At 34.6% G+C, this 22,516-nt stretch overlaps 1 protein-coding gene and 1 long non-coding RNA gene across 2 annotated transcripts in view; one reads left to right on the top strand and one right to left on the bottom strand.

Moving 5' to 3' along the window:
* LOC138311133 (cyclin-dependent kinase 14-like) overlaps positions 1-7,970 on the top strand; it is a 47,234-nt gene extending 39,264 nt beyond the window's left edge. Inside the window, exons 12-18 of the mRNA XM_069252593.1 lie at positions 309-429; positions 852-945; positions 1,359-1,422; positions 4,295-4,395; positions 5,197-5,287; positions 5,855-6,001; positions 7,013-7,970. Of these exons, the coding sequence (XP_069108694.1) occupies positions 309-429; positions 852-945; positions 1,359-1,422; positions 4,295-4,395; positions 5,197-5,287; positions 5,855-5,979 (596 nt within the window). The 3' untranslated portion in view covers positions 5,980-6,001; positions 7,013-7,970. The remainder of the gene's footprint in view (positions 1-308; positions 430-851; positions 946-1,358; positions 1,423-4,294; positions 4,396-5,196; positions 5,288-5,854; positions 6,002-7,012) is intronic.
* The window catches only part of LOC138311163 (uncharacterized), a 159,113-nt gene that overhangs the window by 67,758 nt on the left and 68,839 nt on the right, over positions 1-22,516 (bottom strand). The window lies entirely within an intron of this gene.

Raw genomic sequence — 22,516 nt, 5'->3', positions numbered from 1 at the left:
ATGATATATTTCTTCCTGAAATTTACAAGGAGACACAAAATCAAAACATACAGACATTTGCACTCACAGCATAATGCATACATGTGAGGCCCACCTTAAATGACCCTGGCTGTTAATAGGACATTCTTCACTATAAACCACCCTACTCCTGAATTGTAATTCATTACTTTATGAATCGTGATTCATTACTTTATGAATCGTGATTCATTACTTTATGAATGATTTCTGGAATAAACAAGAAAATTGTTGTTTCATAAATTTTCTATATTGAAATTTAATTTTAATCTGTGTTATCATTTTATATACAGGTCTAGCTCGAGCCAAGTCCATTCCTAGTCATACGTATTCCCATGAGGTTGTGACCTTGTGGTATCGTCCTCCTGACGTCCTTCTTGGATCTACAAACTACTCAACCTCACTCGATATGTGGTCAGTATGTGTGATATTCACGATGAAATATTGAAGACTTCAAAAAATGAAAATTCAAAAACAATATGATATTTATCTCCCATTGCTTATTCAACACCTGGTTGAAATTTTAAATTGTAAAATGCTTTTCTGCGATCACTGGTTAATGATGCAGAACCTTTTGGGTATCGTCAATATATAAACATATAACTGAGTCTTTAATTTCTTAATTTATATGTGCAAACATACTGTTAACATATAAATGTTATTTTCCTGGGAAAAAAAGGTTTGTTAATGTTTGCAACACAGTGTTATCATACACAAATATTTCTGTCAGGGGTGTTGGTTGTATCTTCACTGTGGAGTGATGCGGGTCCCCTGGGCCTCTTACTTCTGTATATTTTTTTTATGTTTGTATATTAATGGACTTTCTCTCCTGACAGGGGTGTAGGTTGTATCTTCACTGAGATGATATCCGGTATGGCCACCTTTCCTGGTATGAAGGATTCAGTCGACCAGCTGGATAAAATATTCAGGGTAAGTACGGAATCTACCAGATTCGATCCAATAAGCTCCCATGTTCCTATATGCACCCGTCCCCTTTTTGAGGGGTTTTGGTGCTATGCCAAGGCAAATGAAATTTTCAGCTGCCAGGGCATAGGACCAAAGCTATCAAAACTGTATAGTTTTGCAATAATTTCATCTTCATTTTTTCAAATTTTTATTAAGTACCTTTTAAACTCAAATTTGAAGTATTTTATTGACCTGATAATTCTTTTCACTACATATTCACACAGAAATTAACTCAAATATTTGGATAATCAAACTGGTGTCATCCGGCTGTCAACGTTTATTGAATATACAATACACACAGAAACTATGAAATTAAACACTCACGATTATATCAAAATTTACTGTATGTACTCTGAGTTTAATATGTTTCATTCCAGGCTCTAGGCACACCTACAGATGGATCTTGGGAAGGTGTCTCTAAATACCCTCACTACGACCTCAGTATGTATAAATACCCTCACTACGACCTCAGTATGTATACCCTCACTACTACCTCAGTATGTATAAATGCCCTCACTACGACCTCAGTATGTATAAATACCCTCACTACAACCTCAGTATGTATAAATACCCTCACTACGACCTCAGTATGTATAAATACCCTCACTACGACCTCAGTATGTATAAATACCCTCACTACGACCTCAGTACATATAAAATACCCTCACTACGACCTCAGTATGTATAAATACCCTCACTACAACCTCAGTATGTATAAATACCCTCACTATGACCTCAGTATGTATAAATACCCTCACTACGACCTCAGTATGTATAAATACCCTCACTACGACCTCAGTATGTATAAATACCCTCACTACGACCTCAGTATGTATAAATACCCTCACTACGACCTCAGTATGTATAAATACCCTCACTACGACCTCAGTATGTATAAATACCCTCACTACGACCTCAGTATGTATAAATACCCTCACTACGACCTCAGTATGTATAAATACCCTCACTACGACCTCAGTATGTATAAATACCCTCACTACGACCTCAGTATGTATAAATACCCTCACTACGACCTCAGTATGTATAAATACCCTCATTACGACCTCAGGACATATAAATACCCTCACTAATGACCTCAGTACATATAAATACCCCTCACTACGACCTCAGTATGTATAAATACCCTCACTACGACCTCAGTATGTATAAATACCCTCACTACAACCTCAGTATGTATAAATACCCTCACTACGACCTCAGTATGTATAAATACCCTCACTACGACCTCAGTATGTATAAATACACCTCACTACAACCTCAGTATGTATAAATACCCTCACTACGACCTCAGTATGTATAAATACCCTCACTACGACCTCAGTATGTATAAATACCCTCACTACCCTCACTATGTATAATACCCCACACGACCTCAGTATGTATAAATACCCTCACTACGACCTCAGTACGTATGTAAAAAAAAACCTCACTACGACCTCAGTATGTATAAATACCCTCACTACGACCTCAGTATGTATAAATACCCTCACTACGACCTCAGTATGTATAAATACCCTCACTACGACCTCAGTATGTATAAATACCCTCACTACGACCTCAGTATGTATAAATACCCTCACTACGACCTCAGTATGTATAAATACCCTCACTACAACCCTAGTATGTATAAATACCATCACTACGACCTCAGTATGTATAAAATACCCTCACTACAACCCTAGTATGTATAAATACCATCACTACGACCTCAGTATGTATAAATACCCTCACTACGACCTCAGTATGTATAAATACCCTCACTACGACATCAGTATGTATAAATACCCTCATTACGACCTCAGTATGTATAAATACCCTCACTATGACCTCAGTACATATAAATACCCTCACTACGACCTCAGTATGTATAAATACCCTCACTACGACCTCAGTATGTATAAATACCCTCACTACAACCTCAGTATGTATAAATACCCTCACTACGACCTCAGTATGTATAAATACCCTCACTACGACCTCAGTATGTATAAATACCCTCACTACAACCCTAGTATGTATAAATACCATCACTACGACCTCAGTATGTATAAATACCCTCACTACAGTATGTATAAATACCCTCACTACAACCCTAGTATGTATAAATACCCTCACTACAACCACAGTATGTATAAATACCCTCACTACTACAACCCTAGTATGTATAAATACCCTCACTACGACCTCAGTATGTATAAATACCCTCACTACGACCTCAGTATGTATAAATACCCTCACTACGACCTCAGTATGTATAAATACCCTCACTATGACCTCAGTACATATAAATACCCTCACTACGACCTCAGTGTGTATAAATACCCTCACTACGAACTCAGTATGTATAAAAACCCTCACTACGACCTCAGTATGTATACATACCCTCACTACAACCCTAGTATGTATAAATACCCTCACTACGACCTCAGTATGTATAAATACCCTCACTACAACCCTAGTATGTATAAATACCCTCACTACGACCTCAGTATGTATAAATACCCTCACTACAACCCTAGTATGTATAAATACCCTCACTACGACCACAGTATGTATAAATACCCTCACTACGACCTCAGTATGTATAAATACCCTCACTACAACCCTAGTATGTATAAATACCCTCACTACGACCACAGTATGTATAAATACCCTCACTACAACCCTAGTATGTATAAATACCCTCACTACAACCTCAGTACGTATAAATACCCTCACCACGACCTCAGTATGTATAAATACCCTCACTACAACCCTAGTATGTATAAATACCATCACTTCGACCTCAGTCATATAAATACCCCCTTATAACCTCAGTATATATAAATCATAGAAAATATTCTCTTTTACATAAAGTATCAATTTTATATACTCCATGTTCGATTTTGCTTCTTGTATCCTGTTCCCCTTGAAAACACTAGTGCTGTGAGATTTAATACACTATTGGTAAAGAACAATGATAAACACTTTATTTTTGTGTATACAATATTTCAGAAAAGTTCGTGTAATGTAACCAAAGTTCTTGTTTTTATGATAACTTCGCTATTCTGTTTCAGAAAAGTTTGTATTTGTACCCAAATTAATTCTTGTTTAATACAATACTATGTCATCTATAAAGTGTTTCAGACAAGATTTGTTCCCACATTTGATGACTTCTATATTCTGTTTTAGAAAAGATTGTGTTGAACCCAAACTTTCTGTTTTCATGACTTCTATATTCTGTTTCAGAAAAGTTTGTGTTGAACCCAAATTTCTTTTTGTTTTCATGATGACTTTTTATATTCTGTTTCAGAAAAGTTTGTGTTGTACCCGATGCCCTGCCCACTGGACACAGTCATCCCTAAACTGGGATTCATTCCACATGCCACACGTCTTGCCTCACAGTTCCTACAGGTAACACCTAAGTGACATTACCATGGAAACAGTTACACCTATGTGACGTTTCCATAGAAACAGTTACACCTATGTGACGTTTCCATAGAAATTGTTAGACATCTTTTTCTGTACTGGTCAGTCTTGCCTCACAGTTTTCACAGGTAACACTTAAGTGACGTTTCCATAGAAACAGTTACACCTAAGTGACGTTTCCATAGAAACAGATAGTGTAAGAAATCTTTTTCTGTAAAAAAATGTACAAGTTGTCTTCGAAATGAAAATCAAAGATTGATGTTCAATGTCAATTTGCTGTATTGATTGTTCATTATGGTTGGGGTCATATGAACATGACCCCGATTTCAGTTACTTCTAATGTTCATGCAAGCAATATTGTACTGGCAGTTAAGACTTAAGTTAGATAAACATACTGGTAGACTATTCTTGTATTAGCTGTCAATATTTTGTGCATACTTGCCAACTTTTTGAAATTCCTATGGGGGTAATTTCACATGTTTAAACTTTTAACCTCAAGAGAGTCTACTTAGTAACCATCTATGAAGAAAGTAAAGATTGATTTTTGCATATTTTGACCTGTTTTTTCTGATGGTATAGTCAGATTTTTGACATTTTGAATATAACATAGTTTGAACTTGCTAAAATGGTCTTGAATACGGGTTCAAAATCGGAAGTCTCCCTCCAAAATAGGGAGGGTTGGCAAGCATGTTTGTGTTTAAATGCAACTTCGCCAAATGAATTTGATAGTGTGTTAATGTATATTATAGTAAGTTAATTTTCATTTGATTCTGTTTTTCTTCCAAGATGGACCCTATGCAGAGGATTTCCGCTAAGAAAGCATTGCATTCAGAGTACTTTGCAGATCTTCCCCCTAAGATCTACGAACTTCCAGATGGTAAGTCTTTAACACAAACATGAAGGATATCTTAAGTTTTAAGTTTTGCTTCAAATCTTGCAAAAATTACAACAACAAAAATTAGACTCATTTGAGTTCTCATAAAACGCATACATTTATACCATGGTCAACTGAATGATAAAGTCATATCCTAGCTAGCTACTTTGACGGTTTGACAGAACATATTTCGAGCTTAATTAAAAAGTCATTAATGGCTCTGTTAATGATATTAAGATATAAATACTGTATAGTAGTTAAACTTTGAATGTTTAAAATTACGCGATTTACTGTTTGAAACATATTTTCGAGGGTTTTTATTTGCAAATTATCTATATAGCCTCTGAAAGCGCCATTCTTACAACTGGTTGTAATAGGTGAAACCATGATTTTGATAAATTTTGCGAGGTGTTAAATTCCATGAATTTTGATGGATGCGCAAATTAAGCAAAATTATTACCTCAGTGAATATTATACAGTATATCCGATCCTCAGGGAAATCCTTGACATTGCTCACTAAAAGAAGATCCCGTCAAGATATTTTAGATTCCTGTAACCTCTCTCTTTCAGTGGCCTCTATATTTAACATTCCTGGACTGAAGCTCTTACCAGAAATAGATGAATTGATTGCCCCAGCCATTTCTCCCAACCGGCCGAAAGAACGGACCCGCATAAGAACAACTCTCAAAGTTTAATCCCCATTTAATCTAATAAAAGGTAATTAAATTGCTTCTGGCATATTATAAGACACTTTGAAACCTGAAAAAAAATCCATTTTCAATTTTTGATATTGTGATATTTTTAGTTTACCTTAATTGGAATGGAAGCTTTCCAGTATTCTCAATTTGACAATTTTGTATTTTGAAATTTATGCAAATAGCTATAACTTTATCTTGTTGCTTAATTAGAATTCAAGTTTCACAATATAGTGTGCGATTCATAGTGATGACATCTAGAGTTGTAGTAAAAAAATTAATAATACAAAAAGAAATTTATAATGCAAAAAATACAAAAACAAATCAAAGATTTTAGCGTTTAATTTTTCACGCTTTTTACACTGTCTTCGAAATATCGTGCTATTTTATAAAAGGGTAATTTCTTGTATTGAACCACCCAATTGGGCTAATTTTTCTCAGTGCTAGTAAATCATAATTTACAGTTTTCTACCTTTGTGCTAAAATCTGACTGTGCTAAAATAAGTACGTTTACAGTGTAGATCATATATTTCCAAACAAGGATGTTGTATTGACATTTTATTTAGCATACCAATTAAAGATGCTCCATCGCCGACATAGCATAAACGTTACCATCATCAGAACAACTGATGTTTTATCGTGTATATATGACTTTGTGTCTACGTAACACAAAATTGCATGTGGAATAATTTATTGAGCTTTTTGTGCCTGCACAATCACTACTTCATTCATCATAGGCCACAAATGCCATGGTTTTTTTTTTTTCGTGACAAAAATAAATATTTTTAATGTTTTTACCTTGAATTAAAATAAGAAGCTTGAACTTTTCAATGGTGGTTTTGGTGTGAAATAAGTAACTTTTGTAATTAAAGAAAAATACTAATAGGTCTGCTACTGTTTTTTATTGAGAAAAAATACCATTCGTCGGCGTTGGACCATCTTTAAATTTCAAGTTTGGTAACAATTCAATTTCAAGTTTTGCTAGTGACGATCGAGTGACACAGGCCTCTTTGGTCTTTTTTGTTTGCTACAGGTGAGTGGAAACAAGACAAGAATAGTAGAATGTATGGTTATATGACTCATCGCTGTCATCGCCGTCATTGTCACATTCCTCCACCTATATCGATGATTGGAGGTGTTGTCCCATATTCTCATCGCTTTCATCGCCACATTCCTTCACTTATAATTGAATCGATGAATGGAGGGATGTTATTGTTCATGATCTTCATCTCCGTCATCGCAACATTCCTCCACAAATGTCGATGATTGGAGGTGCAATCTTCCTATAATCTTCATCGCCGCTGTCATCGCCACATTCCTCTGTCTATATTGATGAAAGGAGGACTTCTCACTGAAACGTGTTTTTGCTCATAATCAATCAGCCTTGTCTTTATTACATAGCTACGTGTGATTGGACGTTTCCACCGGTGTTGATATTTTGACAAGGAACTTTCAAATTCCTAATATGGATTTCACATTTCATGTTAGATGCATTCTAATAGGGAATATCTTGAGACATTGTTTGGGTTGTAAATGTTGGCAATATTTTGTATTGTAAATGTGAAACGTTCATTAAATTATGTTGGTATGTAATCTTAATCACGATTGGTCCGTAAAATTATGTTGGTATGTAATCTGAATCGCCATTGGTCCGTAAAATTATGTTGGTGTTTAACCTGAATTGCTATTGGTCTATTAAATTATATTGGTATGTAACCTAAATCGTCATTGGCCCATTGAATTATGTTGGTATGTAACCTGAATCGTCATTGGTTCATTAAAATTATGTTATATAACCTCAATCGCCATTGGTCTAAATTAATATATTTGGTATGTAACCTGAATCACCATTGGTCCATTAAATTATATTGGTATGTAGCCTGAATCACCATTGGTCCAATGAATTATTTAACCTGAATCACCATTGGTCCATGAAATTATGTTGGTATGTAACCTGAATCGCCATTTGTCTAATAAATTATGTAACATGATTCACAATTGGTCTATTAAATTCTGTTGATATGTAACTGAAATCCCTATTATTAATGTTGTTCTTGCAAGTCAGCAGTATATACCAGTTCAGCGAATAATTAACACATAAGAATTAGAATATTTTGAATAATATTTAGGGTGATTTTGTTGTAAGTAACTGTTGTATAAATGTGATAAAATAAATAAATCATATGGATTCTTACCTTGAAAGATGACCATGGCCAGTCAATATCGTTGAATTACGTCTAAATTTTGTTCATACCATTCATCACATGTTAACCTGTTCACCAACTTTTTCTTGGGTTTAATAACACAAGGACTGTTACTGCTTTAAAGTTGTAACATATTCACTGTACTATTATCAGAACTGTTTTGTGGCGATAAATTTTGACAAAATCTAAATATTGGCAAAAAACACAAAATGTTATAGAAAGCATGTTAATCTATATAGTAGTGATATTACTTGAGAAAACACATTTGATATCCTCCCAAGTTTGAAAAACTTGGGGAAGATAACAAGAATTACTTGCGGATGATTATATTTAAGGGTTCATACTATCGTGCTGTTGGGAGTTCAGGTGATATGCTTCATAGAAGATATAGATTTACGTTATTTATCTTAACTATTTGTTCTCCCTACATTAAACAGGGATTTCAATCAAATATGTTTTCCCTTTTTAAATTCAAATCGGTAAAATCAAATGTAAGAGATTTCAAATCAAACAATTTTTATTTGTTTTACATTTTGCCATGATTTTTAGTTGCTAAAATGTGCTTAACAATTTTGTTTCTATAATTAACACATTCAACCCCGAAAACACGATTTGAACTCTTCGGCTTCAAAAGTGGGAACAGTAATGGATGTTCAGGGGTGAATGGGTCAATTAAGAATGACCTATGATGGATGTTTTATGTTATTTTTTTATATCTGACCAAGGTAACTATGCAGATACGGTTGTCAAGGTCTTTTAATTCCCGTGGTAAATTACCAAGGGAAATGTAGATGGTTTTCAAGTGACATAATATTACTTAGTCAATATCAATGCCTAGTCCGAATTGTTTTGCTTTGAATCCAATATACTACAATGTAAACCAACTTATTTTCGCGGTTTTTTAACCCTGTCACCACTATAGGTCATAATGGACTCGTCCAGATCAATGCATGGTAGAGTCTACCAAAGTTACATAGGGTTGAAAGAGTTAGACATTTTCGCAGTGATTTATTTACATGATTTCTGATTTTCGCGGAATTTTATCGCAAGTGGAAATAAGTTTGTTTATAGTACTTATCTGCTGACTTTGTTCATGTTTTATTTGAATCCCATTTTAATTTTTTTGCTTGATAGAGATTTTATTGATAGTGCTCTGCTGTGATTTACCTATAAAGTGGCAATATTTTATATCCCATCAGTATTGTGTACAGGCTTTTACGTAGTTTGTGATAGAATATTACCTTTATATGAACATGAACACATAGAATATTACCTTTATATGAACATGAACACATAGAATATTACATTTATATGAACATGAACACATAGAATATTACCTTTATATGAACATGAACACATAGAATATTACATTTATATGAACATGAACACATAGAATATTACATTTATATGAACATGAACACATAGAATATTACATTTATATGAACATGAACACATAGAATATTACATTTATAATGAACATGAACACATAGAATATTACATTTATATGAACATGAACACATAGAATATTACATTTATATGAACATGAACACATAGAATATTACATTTATATGAACATGAACACATAGAATATTACATTTATATGAACATGAACACAAAAATTATTACATTTATATGAACATGAACACATAGAATATTACATTTATATGAACATGAACACATAGAATATTACATTTATATGAACATGAACACATAGAATATTACATTTATATGAACATGAACACATAGAATATTACATTTATATGAACATGAACACATAGAATATTACATTTATATGAACATGAACACATAGAATATTACAATATTACATTTATATGAACATGAACACATAGAATATTACATTTATATGAACATGAACACATAGAATATTACATTTATATGAACATGAACCATTTTTTAGTATCAATGACACGTATGGGATGAATGTGTGTCGATCTTTGTTTTGTACAAAATTTATTTTATTTATGTTTTTGTCAGTTAGAAACACCATGGAATTTATTTTGTGTAAAGACAGGTTTTCTTACTTATGGAGTGCTTATAATGAAATTCAAGAACATTTTTAAGTTTTGCTTACATGGTGAACAAATCATTTAGGTGCAAACTTCATTTCATATACATACTAATTACCGTATTCGACCCAACAAGCGCCCAAGGCACTGTAAAATTGAAGAAAAGTAAATGATCGTTTTTTAAAAAAAGAACCAAGTTTGGATGAATTTTTCATAAAATAATTGCACAAAGTCAGCCATCAAACAATATTCAAATTTTCATATTTTCAGTGTGCATTTAAATTGAGGCCTTGAAAATGGGACGGACACTTCTTGGGTCGAAAACCATTTTGGCCAATCAGATATTGTACAGATTGAATTAGAATCAACGGACCGATAAACTTTTGAAAATATACGATGCTTGATAGGAAAGTAATTCTTTTGCAAAATTTATTTCAACTCGTTCCAGGATCATGAAACTGAAGTTTAGACGTAGCCATTAAAACATGACTTAACTTATTCTAGTTAAATTAAGAGACTGTTAAGGCGGTTACGTGATCATGGGGTCTGGAGAGTTTGTTTCATGGTCTTTTTCCTGCTGGACAACATACTTATCAGATAACTCATTTTATTGACATTTTCAGCTATCATGAAATAGTGAAGACGAACATTTTGGGAGAGATGAAATTGACAATTTTTAAAAATGAAATAAAAAAAAAACCATTTACAGCTGGCGTATTGTATGACTCCATACATGTTTATGCGAAAGTTCCAAATGCAAATTTCTATACCACACTGGAAAGCACATTTTATGAATTAAATACAATGTACCTCAATTTGAAATTTTTGTATGATTAAGAATTAAAATAATTCTATTCAAAAAGATTTCATTTCAACTCTATCTAAAAAATATTCTATTTTGTTTTAGTGCTATATTATATTCGAATCTTAACCCAAAGAAAATGTATACAGAGGCTAAGGTCGAAGTTTTGTAATATTAGAGAAACACGTAAGAATATGAAGGAATGCATTATTTCCTTGAGAAGTGGTCAAATAATTTGGATGATATGAAATTGTAAAAAAAGTTTCAAAGTTTGCATAGCACGAATGGCTTCATTCTTAGATATATGGATTTTTATAGATATAATCCTTTCTGGATTTCAAAAACATTTTTTAAGAACCGTTATAATATCTTACAAATTCTAGAATATTAATTTCTTGACAAGGTTGACTTAAAGAATGACCTCTCATAAAAAGGGTTTTCTGATAATTAAATCGCATTGAATAAGTGAGTTCAGACCCATCTTTCAATGTTTTTGACAGCATACTGTCCAACCAGAATATGACGTCATAATTACAGGTAGGCAGGACAAATCACGAGACTATATTAGGTTTAAGTCTTTGTAATGTCAATCAAAAATGACGTTACGTTTTATAACGTCATCTGTGATTGGCTGATTCAAAACTGAAAACTGAAGACTTTTTCTTAACATTGAGGCTTTTGATAACGCTTTTGAAAACTTTCTTATAAAAACTGTAGAGACTTACTTGGTGCTCATTATTCACCATGCTTCCATTTTGTTTGTGCCATATTGTTTTGCATAATATATTATTTTGCTGACTTAAATGTCACACCATTATTTGTTTTTATTGTTAGTATGCACAGTGATTAGCTGCTACGTTGTAATTATCATTTAATGTATGTTTTAGAACACTTCACATTCAATTTGATGTCTTTCTGAAATCAGATCCAAGGGAAATGTTTGCCATAGTCGACTCAATAAGTGTCTGTGGTGTCAAAATGTGTGAAAATTGAAGGGATGGTGAATAAAATCCAATTTGTGACTTTTCACAAAATTATTGCACAAAATCAGCCAAAATTCAATTTAAAAACATTTGATACCTTAACAGTATCACCTAACTATTGTCTATCACCAAGGCCCAGATGCATTGACTACTTTGTTTTTTATTCATGTGATTGCACATCAAATTGAGTAGATCTGAATTTCTATCTTTCATTCACATTGATGTTTCTTATTGATAAAGCAGCCAATGAAACTTAACATGTTGCTAATGGAACTAAAGAAATAAAACAGTTTCAAATTTAAAAAATGGTTTCCGAATCAGCCCCCAACCACACACGTTTCAGTTAATGTTTTGAAACATCCCCCAAAAGATATTTTAGGTTTTGCTCTTTAATTTAAGCATGATTTTAACTCATTCTGAATATGCCTTTTTTCTGGATTTGTTATTTAAAACCTTAACTCATTCACCTCTGAAATATAATGGACTAGTCTAGTCTTTGATTTAGAAGAGTCTACATGTGTCCTCAGGGGTGATTGAGTTAATTTATTCCTGAATTCTGTCATTAATATAGTCATTGTGCTGCGTGATTTCATGAAATACAAAGAACCAGATTATTAAGATTTCAATGAATATTCAATATCTGTTCAAATTTGGTTGTAACATTGCGTAAACTATGCTTGATAGAACTATTAAAAAGACTAAAATAGCTGTGACAGTATTTGTGAACTTTTTTTTAATTAATTATAGGTTTAAATAACGAACATTTTAACCAGCAAATTACCATATTCGACCTACAAGCGCACCCCCTCCTTTAGGCTTCAATTTCACTTACTGCGAATTAAATGCAGACTGAACATATGAAAACGGTATTGGTTTCCTTACTGATTTCTTTTGCAAATTGATTTATAGCTTACTTTATAGAATAATTTTATGAAAGGCTACAAATGTAGTCCAAAGTTTCTATTAAGCGCCTTCTTATTAGCTTCAAATTTTAAGCGCTCTGGGCAGATATTTGGTCGAATACTGTTTAAAATTTCGACATTTAGTCAGTCAGTTCAGTAAGCGTTTTCATTTTGTTTTATTGTGTCAATTATTTGTCCGTTACAATAAAAGGCTGTGATACAGCAGATATCTCATGCTAGATTCTGACCATTCTGATCTGTTAGAGTTACGTCCCTTCGGTTCACTTTGGCAACCTATCAGATTATTTCCCTTGTGTTTTTCACCCTGTCAAACGAAGGTTAGTGTTTAACAATTGAATGGATTCTGCCGAGTCTTGTGTAAGTCAAGCAAAGGAGACAACCTACCATTATGTTGGATTAAGCAAGATGGAATCTAGTCCATATAAGAAATTTCCAATTAATTCTTTTATTTTAACATTACATGTTTAACACACCATTTTGTATCTTTTGAAACTTTACTGACTTGTTCAAAACTCACCATTTGTGAGAGATTTTGTATGAATAAACTTCGAGCTTGGTAGTAAACATTTTTGGTGAAGTGTCATGTAGTTCACTATTAATATGCCCAAGAAATAAAAACTTATCCAATTTTATTTCTGTTTTATGTTTTGTTTTTAATCTGAGTTGACATGTTGATATAAAATACAATAATGCATTACACGCATATACCAATAACATCTGGAAGGTGAAGGAGAAAAATTGTTTCATTATTTAATCATAAAATGCAAACAGTAATAGAAATATACCATTAAACCTGTCTATAAATACTGCCCCCAAAAAGAAGTGTCTTGTTGTATATACTTACCTATATCCACGACGTCCGCTCTTCTCCTTTTTTGAAACTTAGGCTATCATGCTTACATTAAATGAAATCCAAAAGAAAAATTAATTCACATGAAAATAAACAACAAATAAATGTCATGACGTTACATGTGACAGTTAAAAAATACCACTAATACATTAAAAACATTTACATGGTAAAGTAAGCATGGAAGTATTGTATCAATTGAACTTGTCTTACCTAGGACGATATTGATGGTTATGATTAGCGTGATATCTAGCTAGTTCACTATTGCAAACTTTGAATACCTCAATGAAATAGGCAACAAACCTTCATCTGATTGTGTTTTCTTCTCTGCATCCAAATGGTGATCATACTTAAAGTTATATGTGCCGTAACTGGGCGAAAATTTTTGCAGGTTAATTTATCTTCATTAATTTATTGAAAACCACAAGATTTGATGAATTAAGCCGTGAAAATCGTTCAAATGGCTTCAGATGCCTTATAAACGTAAGTTACAACACAGAAATTATGTACTGTAAAATTGTTGTTTTTATGCCTTATGTATATTTAGATGGAAACTTTCCTGCAGAAATCACTTTACAATTACTTATAACACTGTAAAATGTTAAATAAAATTGTAGACCACAAATTGGTTTCATGGTCTGACCGTAGGTACTCATTTCGCTTCACTATAGATGTACATATAATGATTAATGACAGCACTGTTAAAAATCATTTTCTGCTCTTATTTGTATTTGTATAATTAAAACCAATGCATTGAAAGTACTTTAATTTTCAAATGTTAGTAAATTTGGTGATGAATAACATATAAAAAGCTTATCTTGATTCGTGAGTATGAAAAATACGGCACATATAACTTAAAGAACTTTCTTTACAATTTGCATGTCTGCCTTGTATGAATGTGAACACGATTAAATATGGTTACTTGCATTTTCAGGTCTTCCTGCAGGTAGGGCGTTAGAAATGTGACTGCTGTTGCCTTTATGTGTGTAAAAGGCGACAAAATTTGTGATATTATCATTTCTATTCCTAACCGACTTTCTTAGACTCTTGTTTCTGTTCTCCTGGTCGCTATGCACACCATAGTCTATAGCGGTAAATCTGCCCCTGTTTAACATTCAATATAGTAGGGGTGTGTCGCTTTCAGCATATGACCGAGTGGAGTGTGCTGTCTGGTGTCTCTCGCGGATTGATTCATTGTTTGTTTGTTTGATTAATTAACGTACTATTAACAGCTATGGTCATGTAAGGACGGCCTCCCATGTATGCGGTGTGTTGCGTGTGTTGTGTGAGGTGCGTGTTTTGGGAGACTGCGGTATATCATGTTGTGTCTTCTTGTATAGTGGAACTGTTGCCCTTTTTATAGTGCTATATCGCTGAAGCATGCCGCCGAAGACACCAAGCAACATACCCCACCCGGTCACATTATACTGACAACGGGCGAACCAGTCGTCCCACTCCCTGTGTGCTGAGCGCTAAGCAAGAGCAGAAACTACCACTATTAAAGACTTTGGTGTGTCTCGGCCAGGGGACGGAACCCAGAGCCTTCCTTACAGGGGCGAACGCTCAACTCAAGGCCAAAAGTGAGGCAATGCCAAGGGAGGCATTAGGAAAGATAAAGTCGGTTAGGAAGAAGAGAAAAGTCCTGTATGGACGGCCTTCCATGCATGCGATGTGTTGCTTGTATAAAGTGCGTGGTGTGTGTTTTGGGAGACTTCGGTATATTCGTGTTGTCTGTCTTTTGTATGTTGGAACTCTTGCCCTTTTTTAAAGTGCTATATCACAAATAAAAAAAAAAAACAAAAGACAAAAAATGTAACGTTTCACACACTGCATGCTGGGGAGATTGTCTTTAATGACCTGAATGTTAATGACCAACCGACAACATTCTGATTTTGTGCATTAATGAAAGAAGTATAATAAAAGACGACTAAATTTAGGATATTATCTTTTCTCTTCTCCCTAACCGACTTTCTTCTCCCTAACATCTCCTTGACGCCGCCTCACTTTTGGCCACCAGTTGAGTGCTCGCCTTTGTTAGGTAGGCGCAGGGTTCTGTCCCAAGGCATAGACGCACAATATTTTATGAAAGAGGTAGTTTCTGCTCCTGCATAGCGCTCAACAGTATGGGAGTGGGACGACTGGTTCGCCCTTTGTTACTATAATGTGACCGGGTGGGGTTTGGTGCTTGGTATCTTTGGTTGCATATTTCAGTGATATAGCACTACAAAAAGGGCAAGAGTTACATTATACAAGAAGACAACACGAACACAATCTAGAAAAACAACTTGCACTTCACACACATTAGAAGACATCACATGATAGAGAGGTCATCGTTAAATGCGCCTGACGTAATATGACGTAAATACGATAAAGCAAACCAAAAGCAAATCAGTGACGAGAGATGTTCATCAAAATGGCAGTATAGTGGGTTGGTGCTGGGTTATTAGGCTCAACATTGGTTGTTTTATGTCAGTCCTAAGGTTATTTTAAGACAGTCCTAAGGTTATTTTAGGACGTCCTACACTGTAATGTCATCTGTGTGTGGATGTCTATGTTTTGGGATTCTGTGATTTCGTCGTATTGTGCATTAATAAAGAAGTGGAACGCTTGGAATTTTCATAGTGTACATAATTGTTTGCGTGATCGACCTCTTCGCATTTCACAGTACAACACTTGAAAATGTTAAACTTAGGCAAGAGTGGTATTTTTATTTGCTTTGGATATATATCCAATTTTGCTGAGTTTCATTTTCTCGTTTACATTTCGGTTCAAACATCTTAATGGAAATGGATTGACCAACAATGCTTTAAATTGTGTCGCCACACAATACAAATCTAATCACTCGTTTGCACGCTATAGGGTTTGGTCAAATAAAAAGTAATTAAACAAAGCAATATGTGTGAATTTGTGGCGGCCTTTTGTTTTATTTCTGTTCACCGCTAATGGTCTATTATCTGTCATTAGGTTCTGAATTTAATGTACACATATAAAAATGGGGAAATATAATATCATTTTTGTTACGGTTTTGAGCAAATCATTTACTTATACGATGTACCTATTGTAGTTTGTAAATTGAATACAGCCAAATCCGTGCGTTTGATAGCATCATCAAATTTTACATGTCCATTTAACAAGAAGAATATTGTAAAATAAACTAAAACAAAAAACTAGGTTTGAAAGTGGGTTTATTTCAATCTGATTAAAATACAGATCCTTATTATCACTACGTATGATAAGAGGATCCGACAACATCCCATTAGCGGTCACGTCCAGATGACCTTTGGAAATGGGCAATAACACTGCCAGAATCTTGACTCGGGACGAAATAGTTTGAAATAGCTGTCCGAATTATTTTCATGTAGGTAGTCATCTCGCTCAAAGATCACAACAAAGCTAAATGTATTTGCATACTGGGACGAAATGACGTTATCAATTGACGTAGCAATGTGTAAAAAATAACTGTGATCTTAAGTACAGGTGGTATAAAGGTCATCCGAACATGACCTCTTATGGGATGTTGTCAGATCTTCTATTGAACGGGGTGGTTATAAGGATATGCATTTTAATCAGATTGGGTTTATTTTAACTCCATACTAAATTCACACTGAAACATTTATTGATATTTTGTCATTTAATAGCTCTGGATTTTGTTTGTTTGTTTGATTAATTAACGTCCTATTAACAGCTATGGTCATGTAAGGACGGCCTCTCATGTATGCGGTGTGTTGCGTGTATGTTGTGCGAGGTGCGTGTTTTGGGAGACTGCCGTATATACATGTTGTGTCTTCTTGTATAGTGGAACTGTTGCCATTTTTATAGTGCTATATCGCTGAAGCATGCCGACGAAGACACCGAGCAACATAACCCGGTCAAACTTAAGTCCTATTTTATCTTGTGTCAAGGAAAATAATTGGGCAAATGCCGCTAACCGGAATCCGTACAGTACACGCGACTTCAGAGAATGTCTTGATTTAGAAACAAGCGAATTTTATTGACGCAAAAGCATTGGACACCAATTAAAACAAATTTTGAAATCTCTCTCCGCAACTGTTAGATAAAAATGTTTGTTTAACTGAGAAATATTACTATTATTTATTCTCGCGACAGTTGCATATTTTTTTTAATAAAAAACCCATTTTTTTCTCTCCCGTCATCGTCAACGAATTCGACTGAATATCTTATTTGAATCGAGTCATTCATATGTTCCATCCAAAAGTGATGTCATCACCGGACGTTGCTACTTCAGCGACTATTCCCGTAACAATATAATTGCCGCACGTGTTGTACTATCATTATGCACTGATAATGATAATTCCAGAAAGCATTGTTATTGTGTACATATCAGTGCAAACTGTAAATATATGATCATAAAAATACATTATGTAGATACAAGATTCACGTCGCATATTGAATAACAAAAAACGTTAGCTCTGTAGAGCTGTTGTTGCAACAATCAAAGTAAGAATAAAAATAAATAACATAATAATTATATACAATGTAGCGTGAGGGTAATTAAAGCAAGCAAGCATACATAACAGGATATTAATAAAAAAAAAAAAAAAAAAAAAAACATGGTACTAAAATGAAGCAGCACATATTGTGTATCACAGAAAAACAAATAGGTTAAAGAACCTCTTTTACGAACAATGGAAATTTGCCCACGAACCAATTTTATTACAAATGAATTTTATGTGAAGCAACATTAATGCAAACCCTTGAAATACAATTAAACAATCCAATAGAGGTGTATGACAGGGTTCCATTTTTTAACCAAAACTGTACCAATATAATGTTTATGTTCTGAAGAATGGATACACTGGATACATACACACAGGGGAGGTAACTCTGTAATATGCAAAGACGAATTAATTTGATTTTGACGAAGATCTAACCATTATCTTTGTCTTCATCATATGCGGCCGTCTATAGTTGTTCACTCGTAGGTGAATTTAAAAACGGCCACTGTCACTGATGACTGTTTGAACAATTTCAAGCTGATGAAACACGACAGTTTATGTTATGGTGATCCGGGGAGATAACTCTGGATTTACTACCCTCGTTTACTGCCTGCAGTAAAGAACGGATAGCTTATGACGACGGTCTAACCATCATCTTGGTCTTCATCATATGCGGCCGTCTGTAGTTTGGGTAGAAGTCGCTCCAGATGATTGACTTGGAATTATAGCTACTGTTGACGTAGATTCTGCCATTCAGGCTGACCTCAAAACATCTGTTGTACCACCAACCGCCCTCGAACTTAGACGCGCAGTTCACGTAACTGTGGCCATCATTATCATTGTCGTACGTGGAGAAATTCATCCCGTTATGGTATCCCATGTGATCAACTGTCAAAGAGACGAGAGCAGAACATTATACAAGAAGACACAACCAGAAAATATCGCAGTCTCCACGCACCATGCACTTCATACACGCTTCAAATCACATATATAGGAGGCCGTCTATTACATGATCCTGGCTGTTAAAAGAACCATAATTTAATCAAACAAACATTATTATTACATGTTTGGAATATATGTAAATAATAAATATTTATATTTTCACTACAACCACACTATATGTAATTTTGTACAAAATGCTCAGTGCCATCCGCTTAATTTTGACGTCACCACAATCCATGCATGTGACGTGTCAATTGTGCCAGCGATCACAGATTGTTCCTGCTGTCTCTAACGTGATTTCGTAAAAGGTGACATACTTTGAGATTTCATCTTCCTAACTGATTTTCTTCTTCATAACGTCTCCCTTGACACCACCTCACCTTTACCCTTCAGTTGAGCTCACCCCTGTGATTTGTTTGTTTGCTTAATTATTTCAACGTCCTATTAACAGCCAGGGTCGTGTAAGGACGGCATCCCATGAATGCAGTGTGTAACGTGTGTGCGAGGTGCGTGTTTTGGGAGACTACGGTACGGTTGAATAGTGGAACTGTTGCCCTTTTTATAGTACTTTATCACTGAAGCATGCCACCGAAGACACCAAGCAACACACCCAACCCGGTCGCATTATATTGACAACGGGCGTATTAGTCGTCCCATTCCCGGCTTGCTGAGCGCTAAGCAGGAACAGAAACTACCACTATTAAAGACTTTGGTGTGTCTTGGCCAGGGGACAGGACCCAGAGCCTTCCTCACAGGGGCGAACGCTCAACTCAAGGCCAAAAGTGAGGCGGTGCCAAGGGAGGCATTAGGAAACAAAAAGTCAGTTAGGAAGATCCTAAATTTAATCGCCTTTTACGATCATGCAATAGGGGCAGCATTTACAATTCTAACGCCCTACTTGCAGGGCTGACCGGCATATCAACGGAAGTGTTGAACTAACTGATATTATTAATTAAATTGGTTAGTTTTAAGTCCTTTATGTCCATAGATATTGTTTGTTCTTATGCTGCCAAGGGTCCCAGTGAAGAATACTTCCACCACAGATCGATATGCATACCCCTGACGTCTCCAGAGAATCCAGATATATTGAGTCGGTATTTATCTGCCTCGCTCGAAACCTTGAAAGTAGAGTACTCGGCATATCTTTCATCGCCGAACCAAGACACCAACTCGATCCGGAGGATGGAATCATCCCGGGTCAGGTAGTGAATAACCTCGTTACCTTGATGTACAAAATACGAATTATTAAACATGTTTATTTAGGTGAAACCTGGAAGAGGATGAGATGGACTATTTTAGATATTTTTTGCTGAGAAAGGTGGACTTCATCATCAGACTTCACGCGAGTAGTATTAATATTAAAATCAAATTAATTAACAATGCTATTTTGCAACAATGACATTGATGATTTAAGGATATTGTCTATTCTTTTCTTCACAACTTGACTCCCTAACGTCTACCTTGGTACGCCTCACTTTGCGCATTTAGTTGAGCGCTTACCCCGGTTAGGTTACAACTTCAGTGTTATTTGTCGAAGTGTCCATACAATGTTATTGTTATTTTCGAAATGATAGAAACATCACAAAAATGCAAAATAATATCAACCCGAAGCAAAATAAAAATTATGTAATATGAAGTACAATGACAAAGAAAGACCATGGCTGCTTTATTTATCTCATTCTTATCTATAAACTAGAACTGTCGCCAGAGTGGACGGCTTATACCCTCGCTGCACAAATTTAATTAAAACTCCATTAATAGAGGACATATATAGTTTATTCAACTCCCTATATATCGGGGTTCTGTGTACCAAATTTTATCAAAAATCTGTGAATTAGTTTAGGATAAGTTTGCCAGATAAAGTTGTGTCTACACACAGACAGACGGACAACCCTATTCCAGTATCTCCCACACTTAACTTCGTTGCTGGGGGTATAAAAATACAAGAATACCTACCAGCCCAGAAGTTGCCTAGCAGTTACCAAAGCCGTTTTTGTAGTCGTCGCAAGGTCTGAAGGATTCTTCATCACCATTCTGTCTGTTCTGTATTACCTTTAAAGTTATATGTGTCGTATTTTTCATACTCACGAATCAAGATGAGCTTTTAATATGTTATTCATCACCAAAAATTACCAACTTTTTGAAAATTACAGTGCTTTCAATGCATAGGTTTTAATTTTACATGTACAAATAAGAGCTGAAAATGATTTTTGGCAGTACTGCCAAAAATCATTTATTTACATCAATAATGAAGTGAAATGAGTACATACGGTGAGACCATGAAGCTAAATTGTGGTCTACAATTTCATTACACATTTTTACAATGTTTTAGTAATTATAAAGTGACTTCTGCAGGTATGTTTTCATTTAAACATATTTAAGGCATAAAACAACAATTTTTCAGAACAAAATTTCTGTGTTATAACACGTTTATAAGTCATCTGAAGCCATTTGAATGGTTTTTACATATTTATTAATCAAACTTTATGGTTTTTGATCAATTAATGATGAAAAAATAGCATGTCAAAAATATCGCCCTGTTACGGCACATATAACTTTAAAAGGTCAATGTAAGTCGTAAGAAATATGAGAAAAAGATGTCTGCTAGAATTTATAACTGTAAACGTTGTGTAAAAAACGAATGTAATATATTCGTAGTTGTCAGTATAATGTGACCGGATGGGGTTGTTTGTTTGATGCCTTCGGCAGCATGATTCAGTGGTATAACACTATAAAAAGGTAAGGGTTCCTCTATTACAAGAAACCATAACACGAACGTACCACAGTCGCCCAAAAAACGCACCAAGTACTTTATATAAGCAAAACACAAAATACAGGAGAGAAAATCCTTGAATCACCTTGGCCAATAATAGGCGCATGCTTAAATCATCCTGTCTTGTTGTTAATAGGACTTTATTAGTCAAATAAAAAAACTAAAAGTACCCATAGCAAGTACGAAATGAACGAACGTGTCTACACAACGTAAATTAACTATATAAAGCATACCGTCCATGGTCCGCCCTCCGTGTCCAGGTCACAATACACATCGAAGTTGACTCCAGGCGCTGGGAAAATTTCGTAGACACCAAAGCAAAATAAATCTGTGTCTAATTTGCTACAGTCCGCTTGATTAGCAAGTAATGTAAAATTGAAAATGAAAATTAAAGGGCAAATAGATTTGTCATTTTATATGAACCATACTTACGAGGAAGAAGTTTAAGCATCCATGCTACACTAATTAACTTTTCTAGTAACGAATTCCCTTCTGGATATGAAATTGAAAACGTACATGTACCATGCGTTGCATTTGCGGGTTCAGACCAGTTGTACTGGTACGAATCTACTGTATCTG

The sequence above is a fragment of the Argopecten irradians genome, chromosome 16 (assembly GCF_041381155.1).
Source record: "Argopecten irradians isolate NY chromosome 16, Ai_NY, whole genome shotgun sequence".
Lineage (NCBI taxonomy): Eukaryota > Metazoa > Mollusca > Bivalvia > Pectinida > Pectinidae > Argopecten > Argopecten irradians.
This window is presented reverse-complemented; position numbering and strand designations above follow the sequence as displayed.